Raw genomic sequence first — 14,963 nt, 5'->3', positions numbered from 1 at the left:
ATGTTTGTGGATAACAACCGCGTTGGTACTAGATTGTGTGTTTCGAGAGTTGGAAACAAAGTGCACTTTCAGCTCTTAGATCAAATTAACTCTTTGCTAGTGGGAAGTAGTCGCATCCAGGTCAGGTAGTGACACACTTTCATGCGCAGTATCTTAATTTTGTCAATGAAAATCAAATGATTTTTATTTTCTAATCACTTCAATGTAGGTGTAGTATCCTAGTTCAGAATTAGAACACTAAAATTGCTTATAGCGATGTCACTAAAGGTCGCAAGAATTGGTCAAGATAATGAGATATTGACAGCATGATTAGAACGACATAACAGAGTTTCAAGACTGCGATAAACAGAGATTTTTACGATAACAATATAACATTTCTCTAGACGTATTAGCCATGTAATAAACCATTAATCACAATTAGTGTAAATGTAAAATTTATAACACCCCCGATAAGTGAAGGTTACAGTAACACGAAAAGAGCTTTCTTTGAACCGATTTTCTTGGATTATAGCTAAGAACACTCTCGATCAAGCCACCTTTCAATCAAAAAACCCTAAATTAAAATCGGCTCATCAGTTTAGGAGCTACGATGCCACAGACAGATACACAGATACACAGATACACGCGTCAAACTTATAACACCCCTCTTTTTGGGTCGGGGGTTAATAAGTGTGAAATAAGTTCAAATTGGGCACAAATGTTGTTAACAGGGTGTCGTTGTCAGATGTTGTTTATCGAAGTCTCTATCGAAAGTGATCAGAAACAACATAGCTAAAGGATGCTACGAGTCAATAATTTAAACGCCGTGAAGGTGGAGAGCCCTTGAGCAAGTCATTTATTTTCTGTTAACGGTATTATCGACGTCTTTGTCTGGACTCCGTAATGTAAACTTTTTGTTCAAGTAAACAAGACCAATATAAATATTTTCCCCTGGAGCGCAATTGATCCCCGTGAATAAGTCTTCTATTATTATTATTTGTATTGTACAAACTAGGTTGCGAGTCAGTCTTGAAGAAAATACAGTTTTCTATTACGATTGTAGACTATTCTGCAAGTATTTTTTCCGAGTGAAATTGTATGCATCCTTCTAATTCCTTCAGGGTTTTTGTAACAATCCCTTCATAAACATCCGTGAAATTATAAAAGGGAACTCATATAACTCAGTTCCTCAATTTCCTCCATTTTTTTTTTATAGCCTTTAGCTGGTTGTTGAGTATTTTCAACTATCAGCGTGTCCTGTTTACACATAGGCCTCTTCCAGCAACTTCCACCTTTGCCTGTCTCGCGCTACCCTTTTCCAAGTTCCTCCATTTAGTAACCTATAATTTTATAATTAATATATATTTTTACGGAAATCTGGCAAAACACAGATACAAGTATTGGTTTCTACAACGTGTCCTCTATATTTTAATTAGTTTGAAAAAAGAATCAAACTTTGTTTGGATGGTGCACGCTCTGAATACACTCCTCTACATTCTACATGCCACTGAGTAGGTAAGTATGTTTTCGCCACCGATATTAAAATTAAACATAATAGAAATTGTACACAATCTTGAAAGAAGCTCTACCTCAATGGAGATGAAAATTTGAAACCTTAACAAGCTCATTACCCAAAGTTGAACAGGATTGATCGCATTCAGTTGGAAATATTCCGATTAATTAATGATTAAAGGAAACGCCTACAAGAATAAAATGTAAATAAGAACAAAATTTCAATCAATTAAAAACATCGTTATCAAATTGAAAAAAACGATCAATAGGACCGGCCGCCTTTACATCTTTCTGTCATGATTTTTAACCCCCTACCCAAAAAGAGGGGTGTTATAAGTTTGACGTGTGTATCTGTTTGTGGCATCGTAGCTCCTAAACGAATGAACCGATTTTATTTTTGTTTTTTTTTTTTTGTTTGAAAGGTGGCTTGATCGACAGTGCACTTAGCTATAATTGAAGAAAATCGGTTCAGCTCTTTTCAAGTTTTCTTATTATAGAGGTTTTTGTGACGGGGGTTTTTTAAATTTTGAGTTATACATATATATATCTATAATGTCTATTTGTGTATAATTTAGTACAAAGTAAATTTTTTACTAGTTAAAAAAACGACGACCTTCTTATCAGAAACAAACAAATTGATATCCAAATTGAGAGCCTTTTAATTTTTTGAATTCAAGAAGAAAAGTAGTATCTACTACTTACCTACTTACATAACAACATTGGTTCTACGACTCAAATCTTATTATTCAATACAATAATCATGAGTCCTTGTATTAGTCAAGTAGTCAATTAGTTTAAGATTTACCTACTCAAAAGGTTTATAATAGGACCTACTTGCAGACCAGCCTCAGCTTCACTCGAAGAAAACTTGTTTCTTATTAGTGTTTAATGTTTATACAACAGGGAAAAGGTTTGAAAACTGTTCGTTTGATACATCTATCTATCAGTCAGTTTCCCGTTTTATATTATTTAGATATAAATGTAAATTCGAATATCTTTATATCATTTAGGTATATTGACAACAATGTTTGTATAACTGATTAATTTTTGGAATTGATACCCTTTTGGTATCAATTATTCATATTATTCACATGTAGTTATAGATATTGTATAATGATAATGCAGCGAGTTATATACAGAGATTTATGTGCATAATGCTTACCGCATAAATCCGAAACTGTCGCATGTAACTTGTCACATATCCATCCAAATTTTAGGAATCGCGCATCAGTTTCCGCGCACACCGGGCCACTGTCACAGGGCGAGACCACAATGCCACTTTCTGTATGTAAATCACAATAAAATACCCGCTTTGTCCGCTGATTGCGACACGCTGGGCTAAGCACCGCTCATGTCATCCTAAACTCGATCAATGTTGACAAAAAGCGAATGTAAGCCCCAATTCGCCGCGTTGTTGTTGGATCTGTTTGTTACACGTTTGGCATGCATTTTCTAATTACATAGGTAGTCTATTTTATACCATACATAATAATCTTTGTATGTATAAGTTTAAACTACTGACTGACATACGAAGGTAAATCTTGAACCACTAGGTCTAAAAACTAGAGTTTTTGCATGTAGGTTGTTTTCTCTAACGTAGACCTCCATTATGTAAGACTTTTCAGAAATTATTGGACTAAATTAAGCATTTGGATTCAAAAAAATTTATACTTATATATTTTTTAGAGAAGGATGAAATTGTAATACAAGTATTCGAGTCAATTTGTACTATGTATCAATGTTATACAAGATTAAGTCAATAGCAATTTAAAATAGTTGGAGCAAGAGTTGGAGTAGAAAAAACGAAAGTTATTTTTTCGTCCTGTAGGTACAGTCTGGTAGGTAGTTAAAGCCATATCGATCATCGTACCTATTCCCGGGAATCTTGCAATCAAAAGCTTTCACACTTTATTTGATACTGCAATGTTAGTAGGTACCTACCTATTAGGCTAGAAAAATAATCTCTACCACTGCACGAAACTTATACAATGGGAAAACCATTTTTAAAGTTCGGAAACACGCTTATAAAAAAAATTTGAGTTCAATAATATATCCATTTCAGAGCAGTTACAATACAAAACAAACGAAAATTACGGTAATGCACACTTCCGTGCGTGATGCCAGTGATTGGCAGACAATATATTGTCCGAAGGCAAGGTGTGTCAGCTTAACTGCGCGCGACCGAATAGGTAAATACTGTTGAACCATCAATCTCCCCCGTGTCATGTCTCCATACAACTTCGTTTTATTAAGTTATCAAAACTGGGTCGGGTAAAGTGAGGCTCGCAATTAATCACCGAAGTCAAGCTTACTAATTGCAATTGTATTGGAAGTTGATTTCTTATTGGTGAAAAATACGCTGGTTTAACTTTGGCCGAAAAACTTGATTTCGGCTTCAGCACCGCGTTCAAAGTGACAAATAACATGGTCTGAAATCAGAAAATTGTAGTAGATTCCAGTTCTAGCCGTTGCTTTATGTATTGTCATGCCCACATGCCTATAACTTCTTAACTTTTACGCTAGATTGAATGGAAAATAGAAAAGAATGATATTAAAAATATTTGTGGTCATATCCATTACAATAGAGTACAATAGAATATATTTTTATTCCAATAAACTTTTATTAAGTGCTTTTGAATCGTCAAAATAATTTACCATTGGCTCAGAATGCCGTTAATTTGTATATTATACGTATATATATTCGTATATAATAAATTAAAAATGTGTATTATAAGTACTTGGTATTTATTATTTTTTTAAATAATTTAGGAGACGGTTTTTCCATCACTATCGTCAACCAGTAGAGATCCACTCGCACATTAGGACATCTATTCTTTGCTTTAGTTTATTGTAAGTTGAGACAGTATCAATTAATATCATGTTAAACATCTGTTATCGAGTTCGCAAGCCAAGACATCTGTCTCAAAGCATTCAATGAACTAAATTGCATAACAACAATACAATTCTCGTGGGAATGCAACTTTGATTGCTTTGTCATTCGGATCCGTATTGAATTAATTTATTAGATTTGATGATAGCAGTAACTTGATATTACTTTGTTGTTAGTATTTAGTGATAAAACATTATTGGGCTTACCTACCTCTAGTAGGTACCTACATACGTATGTAATTGTTGTTTTTAATTTTAGCGATTGTTAAACATTTTCTCGTAATTTCTTCACAATTCATATGCTTCCTTAAAAAATATTTTGTGTCAAGGAGTACCCTAAGCGTCTATGTATTTATACACGTACACACTTGGTGGTATTTATACACTACACAGGAATAGTTTTTAGGGTTCCGTACCTCAAAAGGAAAAACAGAATCCTTATAGGATCACTTTGTTGTCTGTCTGTCCGTCTGTCAGTCTGTCCGTCAGTTGGCTATTTCCACATTTCACGATAGTTAGGAAACTTGTACGTCGAGGCTTCGACGTTACTCAGGCAGGCGAGGCGTTAAATGTTACCTAAAGACGCTTTATGAGTCGCATATTTTTCTTTGATTTCACGTCACGCATAACCTTATATTTGTCATATCGTCGATACAAGAGTTCCCTCACTCTTGTTTACTCTGGTATTTCATCAACTTGATGGTAGTACCTCCCTAATTTTCCGCGGGAAAAAATCATGAATGGCTAAATGTTGTGCAAGATCCCCGGTCGGAATTGGAACACATGTTGTGCGTTATCATTGGAGCGAGGAAAGCAGTGAACCGGTCAAAGGGCGGAACTATGGCCGTCAGATCAACGCGATGCTTAGGCGCACCTTTGGCATTCGATTTTATTTCATTACAATCCTTTATATTAACTTGCTGTGCTATATGTGGTCAAATTATGCTACTGCTATTATCCTATTTCTCTCCCTTTGCCTACATTTTTCTTTCTGTGTGTTATTTCTAAATTTTCTCAGGTCTGGTCTATTTACAACCCTACCAGCATGGATTCCGGTACGCTGCCACGTAAAACAGATAAGAGGAATGGCCATCATCATTAGCATTAACCCATCGCCGGCAACATCTGCATTGCAGATGTTTCAAGCGATACTTAATTGCTTAAAACGCACATATCTCCGAAAAGTTGGAGGTGTGTGCCCGAGATCAAATCCCTAGACCCAAAAAGGATACCAAACAAGTGTAAATAAAAAAATTATAACACCCCCGACAAGTGAAGGTTACAGTAACTAGAAAAGAGCTGATAACTTTCAAACGGCTGAACCGATTTTCTTGGATTATAGCTAAGAACACAAATATACACGTCAAACATATAACACCCCTCTTTTTGGGTCGGAGGTTAATAAAAACAAAATACAGTTAAAATCTCGCAATGGGAATAACGGTTCATCGACCCAATATAAATAAATAGCACAATTACCAGGGAAGTCATTCTTTTGTAACTTGTCGGATTTGTCCGCATTTTAAAGCTTGCATATAATCAATTAATTGAGGAACAATCAGTAAAATTAGTCTATACTCTGTACCCATTCAAACAAAATAATCTAAATATATAAAAGACAAAGACAGACTGACTGACTGATCTCACATACCTACACACAGCTCAAACTTAGACGGATCGGGCGGAAAGGCATGCAGATAGGCTGTCATGACGTAGACATCCGCTAAGAAAGGATTTTTGAAAATTCAACCCCAAAGACTAAATACGTGATTATAGCCGTAATAATCTATACCTATAATGGAAATCACTCACGATAGCTTAAACACTAACATGTCATTTTCTAATCATTTCGAATGTTTTTGAAAACATTTTCCAATAAATTTCGAATGCTTTTTTACCCAACCTTTACAACGAATCAATTGACACCTCATTTATTAAAATCGACCCAGTAGTTCAGGCGCTACGGTGGAACACACAGAATCTGGAAACAAACATACATACATACATACATGCATACATACATAGTCTTCTAAAATCATAACCCTTCCTTTTGGCTTTGCCACAGTCGGGTAAAAAAAAGTTTGTGATTGGTTGGTGTATACAGTATACGGTACCTCCCCGATGAAATTGAATTTTTGCGAAGCTTTTAAAATCCCACTTTCGTGCATTCGCAAATGGTAACCGAATTCATTACGCAACATCACGTTTGAGATCAATGTAACGTTTAAATTTAACAAATAAATATTTTCAAACACGCCTGTTTCAGTTTCCATTGCTGAAACTAAAAAAAGAATGATGGAATTTACGCATACTAGAAATATTTTAGCTTATTCAGAATTCAATATTATTAAATACGTAGATTTTACCTAACTACGATGTATGAAAATGAATGAATGAAAAAGGAAAATATTTATTTAGCTTATCTGTAAAGTTATTCATAAATACATACAATGGTTATATAACATTATAATAAGGCTCTTAGATAATATGATCCAGAAAAGTAGTTCCAAGAAAAAATAAGTCAAATCGTTTGGTAACAAATGAAAAGTTTCCTTAATATGTTGAATCCGATAGTCCAGTTTAAAAAAATACTAACTTTTGCCCGCGAGATCATCAGCGTAGACTACACAAATTTCTAACCCCTATTTTACTTTCTTAGCGGTTGAATTTTCCTTTATTACGGGTCCGTCCCTCAATCCGTCCGTCCGTCAAGAGCTATCTGCATGCCTTTGAGCTCGATCCGTCCAGTAATTTGAACTGTGCGGTTTTAGTTCAATCAGTCAGTCAGTCAGTCAACTTTTCCTTTTATATATAAATATATAACATATTCATGTCAATATAATAGTGAGTACTTCTTCGCGGGATTGGTAAAAAGAAACTTATCACTTTTTCAATACGTCAAGGCCGCTGAAGGGTCTTTTTATCATATTTTTTGCAGATCAAGGGCCGGGTGGGATATGGTAGTAAAATTGCAGACTCAGCAACGATATTTAAAGTGCTCGGGGCCCGAAAGACGTAATAGTATTCCTATGTTCCTATCAACATTGGTGCACATATAGAATTTTTTTAACTATAATAAGTATGATAAAATGATTACTAAAAAAAATTGTCTTTTAATATAATCCTTTTATAGATAGGTAACCTTACACATGCACAGTAAAATGTCACATTGAACGAGTATTGTATTCGTATAGAATATCGGAAAAAGACTGCCGCATACTGCTTAAAGCTGAAAAATTAATGTTTCAATTTGTACACAATTCATAGCATGCCACAATGTCGCACTATGTTGCTCTTGTGTAGATAAATGAAGCAATACAAGGAACCATAGGCTTATTCCTGTTTCAATACTACGAACTGTATGAAAAACCTCCTACTACTAAACCCACAGGCTAAACCAGACGGCGCGAGGCGGTCGACGACGCCACGGTTAATATTACCGTGACGACGCTGCATTGCACTACCGGCAGAGCATAGTGTGGGATCCTACGCGATGCGCGATCCGCAGTGTAAACTTACAAATTATTACAAGTGTAAATTAAAAATTTATAACACCCCCGACAAGTGAAGGTTACAGTAACTATAAAAGAGTTCATAACTTTCAAACGGCTGAACCGATTTTCTTGGATTATAGCTCAGAACACTCTCGATCAAGCCACCTTTCAAACAAAAAAAAAAACTAAATTAAAATCGGTTCATTAGTTTAGGAGCTACGATGCCACAGACAGATACACAGATACACACGTTAAACTTGTAACACCCCTCTTTTTGGGTCGGGGGTTAAAAATACAACTTAAACGTAAGCATCGCTTCGTGCATTGTCTGCATAAAAATTCCGTGGAGTTGTGATGGAAGAATAAAATCACGAGACGTACTATAAATGCGACAGGGTGTTTGTTTGTTGGTTTGCCCTTCAATCACGCCGTAACGGAACAATGGATCGACCATGATATTTGTATGGATAATATTATAGTCAAATCTCGAGAGCCCGCGACTATTGCCGCGTGGATTTAGGTTTTTAAAATCCCGTAGAAACTCTTTGGTTTCCCGAGATAAAAAGTAGTCTATGCCACTCTTCAAATTTTTAATTGAATGTCATTGTATATTCACGCGAAAAATCACGCGGATCTGCGTGATTGAAGGACAAAGGTGAAAAAATGACATGCCATCCCACAGGAACCGTTTGTTTTACCGAGATAAGTTAATGGCCTACGTCACTCTGTAGGCCTTTACTATATATTATATATCCATGCAAATAATTCGATCTATTACTCCGTTGCGACGTGATTGAAGGACAAACTAACGAACAAACACACTTTCGTACTTATTTATAATATTTAAGGTGCAAGGCATGGAGCAAAGCTCACTTAAGCGACACGACTTGATGCGGTGCGAAAAATTTAGTTTATATGAGTTTGTATGGAGCAAGTTAGCGTAGTAAATGCTACTGGATCGGGGTGTTTCATGTTCGACAATCCTTGAGACTGTCCAAAATATAATTGCACTCGTCTTTATGATTCGTAAATTTAATTTATAAAATCGTAAACGTCATTCAGAATTTGAACCAGATGTTCCCTACTTTTTCTCATATTTTAATAGAAGATAATAAATGTGATTATTACGATCCAAAGTTTTATTCAAACATTACGATAGTGTTCTTAACAGTACCTAACAATACCTTGCCACCATCCACCATGGATATTCCTGCGTTCATTGAGGCGGCAGGGAAAGGTCGGGATGATGGCAAAAGACCTGATAGAGCGACACTGGTTCCCTAGTAATGGGGACGGGACTTAATGTGGTAACCTGTTATATGCAACTTGCGTTGACACATATACCCCGTGTCATAACAGAGAGACAGAATCGAGATCTGGATCCACAGCAGAAATGGCTAAAACCTTGCGCAAGCCTCTCTTATCAAGAGTTTCATTTTTCCGTTTGCCATGGAGAGTCAAACGTTTCACCGTGGTTAATTGCCTCATTGGGTGTCAAAAAACCTGGCTCACTTTTTGCGCAAAGAAACATCTTGGCTGTTCAACGTGAAAATACAGCCAATATTTTTGGCACCACTCCATTCGCATCATTAGAACAGTATAGTACAATATAGTTTGTATAAAGGATAGTTTTAAGTTTTATTGTACTTAACATAGTTTTTAAATACACAAGAATTATACATTTCAATTTAAAGTCTTATGGAATTTTTGTCTAAGTACCACAAGAGGGGAGTAAAATTGCTTTGGATTTTTGCTCAAACTGACCAAGTCGCCGACTTCTACAATAGGTACTACTACAAAGTAACTTACTTTTCGTTTTGCTCTCGGTTTCCTGTGCACTCACTTTCTTGGTTTTAGAGTTTCGTTTTATGTTACACGTTAGTCGCTCAATAGCTTTGAGTATCTTTTTGCTAACTTTGTTAATTGTCCTCCGCTTGGGGTCGATGTATTTCGTTCGAACACCATCACCGACGGTCTTTTCACATCCAGAATCAACGCTATCATCTGATTCGGTCGCAGATGATTCCGATGGTGGATGAAAAATGTACGGGCTACTCGTGAAACAGGGGGAATTCATTTTTGATACCGAAACCGAAATCTTTGGCCTAAAATTTAGTCAAACGATGCCATATCAGAACTTTTTAAATATTTTGGCCATTTAAGATTTTAAATTATGAGTTACAGTCTTCATTTTTAAAATTAGAGATTTTGGAGAAACAACTTTGGTTTTAATAGTATAACAAAAAATTACGACTGCCTAGGCCAAAGGAACGACTATTCAGAACGAGGTCTAAAGAACGTTGAGCTATGCCGTCGATGGAACTACTTAAGGATTTCGGGTCGTTTCCAGGTCGTCTTTAGAGCGTGACACCACACCCATCGGCCAGCCCAAGACCTTGTCTTGTCTCTTTATTTAGAGCAGTTGTTCTGATAAATCAATGATAAATACCTATTGTACCAGCATTACTAATTCTATTGATACGATGATATATCTCATGTAAAAATTAGTTTGTTTACTCATATTATAATACGAAAATCATTTTATGTAGATTAGGTATAGTCAAAGTCATTCAAATTTCGTACTCTTGTACACTTGTACACTTCTGATTGTCAAACAATGACATAGTGGTGTTAAGGTTCCTATTTAGATTAGGTATTTTTCGATTTCTAAGAAAAAAAATCCAAAAACTTCAACAAATTGTTTGTTATGTTGAGTTGATGAAACTGTTGATATTGAAACCACCCTTATAGCTCTGTGGATAAAACTTTAACAGACACGAGAAGATTATTTAGGACAGATTTTATTTTTAATTTTAAACAAAATTTAAAAAAGTCGGCGAAATCTAGCCTTTCCATCTTGTTTACCTACCTACCAAGTGAACACATTTGCTTTAAAACTCAATAAAATAAACTTATTGATGTTCTAATAATACGAGTACATACATGTATTGTATACCAGCACCCAATTCGTAAGTATTTTTATAATAACCTTAAAGATTTTTTTTAAGTAAGTAATCAGGAATACAAAATCACTTACCTACATTATACTCCTTTCGTGGTGTCTGGCATGAGGATGAATAATAAGTTTCTTGCTTTGTTCTTCCACGTTCTGTTTCGTTTTTGTAAGAAGTGTCATTTTCTAAAGTAGTAGGAATCAGACGTTCTATCGTAACATGATCCTGTGATAAAGATCGGTTTGGTTTTGAGAGTTCTTCTGAAGAATTAAGTATGCCATTTCTGTGGTTGTGGTCACTTTCATGGGACCCATTAAGCGTAATTTTTTTAATAGTCTTTATTTCTTCAACTTCACTAATTTTTTTCTCTGTTATCGTTGAATGTTTAGTTACCTTTTCATTGGATTGAATATTTTCGTCACTTTTGGAATAAAATATCGTTTTTTCACCAATGGGTGATGAATAATTTAACTTATCCTTACATTGTTCATATTGGTGAAAATCACTAATTCTACTAGATTCAAATGGATTCCTATCGTTGTTTGTAATATCGTCGGCAATTCTAAACCCTGATGGTTTAGTTTGACTATTACAAAATGTGTTATATTTATCATTTGCTAAATACTTTGGCGATGTATAAGAATTCTTTGGTTGTGAATCGTTATACATAATATTCGGTATACTACTAGGCCCAGAGTCAATTTTTTTTGAGAAAAAAGATGACAATTTTAAATCACGATCATTATTATTATGTGAATAGGAATCTGATTTGTTTACGGATCTACTATGTAAGGGAGAGGTTGAAACTTTTCCATTTGGAATAGGAAGTTTAGAAGCATTATAATTTGAAGGTAATGTGGAATAAAAGGGATTCGTTGGATGAAATTTTGGTTGTTCTTCAGATAGTGCAACAGATTTTACTAGAGGTATTGAGTTAAAAGTTGAATAAGGTGAGTTGAGCGATAGAGTTGGGGATTGTAGTTTATTATGTGGCGATTGCGGTGGTCTTATTGTCGCGTAGACAGGCGCTTGTGGCGTCGCTATCCCACTGTTTATTTCCGATATCAGTTGCGATGGTCCTGAAACAAAAGGAGCTTCCATTAATTATGTGTAAAACAAAATTTAAAAAAATAATATTGTCACATTAATTATTCTAAGAAAAAATTTACGTGTTTTGAATATAAAGTGAGTCACTCTTTATATTCAAAACACGTTTTTCAATTACGGATAGACATATATGATTCATTTAGTTATGTTCGGTTATACTATTTCATCACTTTTGTAATTATTCACAAGAAGCATATCTATTAATACCATTAGAATTTTTTTCTAACAGCAGCGATTGGGTTGGTTTTGAAAAATATATTTTACGTTAGAAACGTAATGGTTTTTGGATCAAAACTATGTAGTGGGTACCTAGTTATTTGAAATGAAATTAGCCGTTTAACTAATTCCAAACGCAGTACTGGATTCTAGATTAGATTTCTTTGCGGGATATTAAATTTCCTTCCCTGCACGCCGTGGATTTCCTGTTCTGCGGGTTTCCGGATCGCTTCGTATGCACGTGATTGCATTAAATAAAATGCATTTATAAAAGGAAATGGCTTTTTAAAGTCGCGGACAGAACGTCTTTTAATGCATGATAAATTATGCAGTTAGTAAGTATAATGTATTTAAATTATTATATCAATTTTTAGATTCTATCTTTTTATTATTTTGGTAGGTATCTTTGCTCCTTACGCTCAATTGGAGGCAAAAATGTTAGTTAACAAGGCTAATAATATAATTATCAAATAGAAGTTTGTATTTTCAGGACTATATACCAAGAACCATACAATTAATTTGAAATAATTGTGAAACTCGCAAACACCCGACACAAAAACCTCTATAAGAAAACTAGAATAGAGCTGATAACTTTCAAACGGCTGAACCGATTTTCTTCGATTATAGCTAAAAACACTCTCGATCAAGCCACCTTTCAAACAACAAAAAAACTAAATTAAAATTGGTCCATTCGTTTAGGAGCTACGATGCCACAGACAGATACATAGATACACACGTCAAACTTATAACACCCCTCTTTTTGGGTCGGGAGTTAAAAAGAACACTTCACGTTCTAAGGGTTGGAAAAGTATCTGTAATCAAATAAATGTTATTTATGACATATCTAAACAGTAGAACCTGAATCAGAAAAAAATCGTTTGTTACATTCAAGAGAATTACAAAAGGCATAAAACGACTTAGTCAATGGCGAGTAGTTGCAATTTATACACCTATTCGAACTGACATAGCGTATAACTTTATAATTTCGCATATTTTTAACCCCCGACCCAAAAAGAGGGGTGTTATAAGTTTGACGTGTGTATCTGTGTATCTGTGTGTCTGTGTATCTGTGTATCTGTGTATCTGTCTGTGGCATCGTAGCGCCTAAACGAATGAACCGATTTTAATTTAGTTTTTTTTGTTTGAAAGGTGGCTTGATCGAGAGTGTTCTTAGCTATAATCCAAAAAAATTGGTTCAGCCGTTTAAGAGTTATCAGCTCTTTTCTAGTTTTCTTGTTGAAAAGAAGGTTAGATAACCGTTAGGTTCTTAATATTATGTCAATTGACAAATGTCAAGCTGTCAAGATGGACGTTGTCTAAATACATAATTATTTATTTGAAAATGATGTTTTGGAAAACTCAAATACTTTGGATCGTCGGGGGTGTTATAAATTTTTAATTTACACTTGTTGTACTTAATTGCTAGTCTAATCCATATTTTCTATGAACAACCTAAGCCATAAATTAGATTAGCTCTGTCTTTTCCAACAGACTAGAAAAATATCTTTATGACCGTCTCTTAATTGGTTTTTTTCTTTGAAAAGCTTAAAGAGAGCTTTAAATTATAACTAGGTATAAAATCGCTGAACTAAATATGACCTCAATTAATATAGTTGCAACTGAAGTATCCAACAAGGATGAAGGGATAAACTTTATCCCTCTTTGCATCTAATGGCGAGTCTGATCATTGTTTTTATCTGAACACTTCCCAAGCTTAAACAAGCTTAAATGATATCGGATTTTCTCTATCAGTATCATTAGAAACAATTCTAACTACCTACGAATAGAAATAAACTGATATTTGCTTATTTTCAGCTCTTTTACGTCCTATTTGGTATCGGGCCCCAGTATTTATCAATCAAATGGTTAAAATATAAGAGGTTCGAAATGTAGTATTTTTTTCTGAAAAATAGAACTCTTGAACGGACATCAGTAATCCAGCTGAAGATAGTGTAGTTCAGCGAAAAAACGTAACTCATAAAATATTAATTAATATACCTACAATAAATGAAATATGTACTCTTAAATTAGGTCTTTAACAAGAAATATGAATTATATAGTTATAGAAAGATATCTTCTATAGTTGATCCGTCCCAGCTATGCACGAGCTTACCTATTCCATAGATAGATACATATTATGAACATTTTAAATTATTTCAATACAATTAAACCTTCCTCTAAAAGTTCTGAATGACAATGAAACTCGTATGGAATTGCACTAAGAAGTTTTGGTACTGATTTTTTGTATCGATATCGAACGTGTTACTTTACTAATAGGGAAGAAATGAAATAATGTACCTACCATCCTATGTATTAATTTTATGCTATTTATTATACAGTATGATTCAGCCCATCCCGCCTTTGCTCGGCAGGAATGTCCGTAATGTATGAAATCTACGTTTAGTTATAGAGAGAAACTATTTGTAAATGTTCAATCCAGTACACAGTGTTTGAGCTTACCCTTATATGTCAGTTCTATCCTATTATGTTACCTATATATTAGTTAGTTTATGCTATTATATTACTTATGTATATTCACTTTCACTGTCGAATCACTACTGTGGTGCGGATTTGTTCTACCCCTACGCACTACAGCAGATGGTATGATGCGGTCGGCGCCCTTTGTGGTTAAGAGCTTTTATTGAGGGGTTAATTGTAATCAACTTTTCTATTGGATAATTTCAGCAGACGTGACTAATACCCATTTCTCTTTAACTAAGCGTAAATCTTGAATCACAATGTAGGCATAGATAAGAGAGTGCATAGGTTAAAGTACATCTTTTTTTGTGTGTTTTTCTGTAATAATTTTGTG

At 34.6% G+C, this 14,963-nt stretch overlaps 1 protein-coding gene across 1 annotated transcript in view; it reads right to left on the bottom strand.

Moving 5' to 3' along the window:
- LOC123867764 (sorbin and SH3 domain-containing protein 1) overlaps nt 1-14,963 on the bottom strand; it is a 191,176-nt gene that overhangs the window by 127,474 nt on the left and 48,739 nt on the right. Inside the window, exon 6 of the mRNA XM_045910009.1 lies at nt 10,912-11,907. Coding sequence (XP_045765965.1) covers nt 10,912-11,907 — 996 coding nt within the window. The remainder of the gene's footprint in view (nt 1-10,911; nt 11,908-14,963) is intronic.

The sequence above is a fragment of the Maniola jurtina genome, chromosome 8 (genome assembly GCF_905333055.1).
Source record: "Maniola jurtina chromosome 8, ilManJurt1.1, whole genome shotgun sequence".
NCBI lineage: Eukaryota > Metazoa > Arthropoda > Insecta > Lepidoptera > Nymphalidae > Maniola > Maniola jurtina.
Note: the sequence above shows the minus strand (reverse complement) of the source record. Positions and strands in the feature narration are given on the sequence as shown.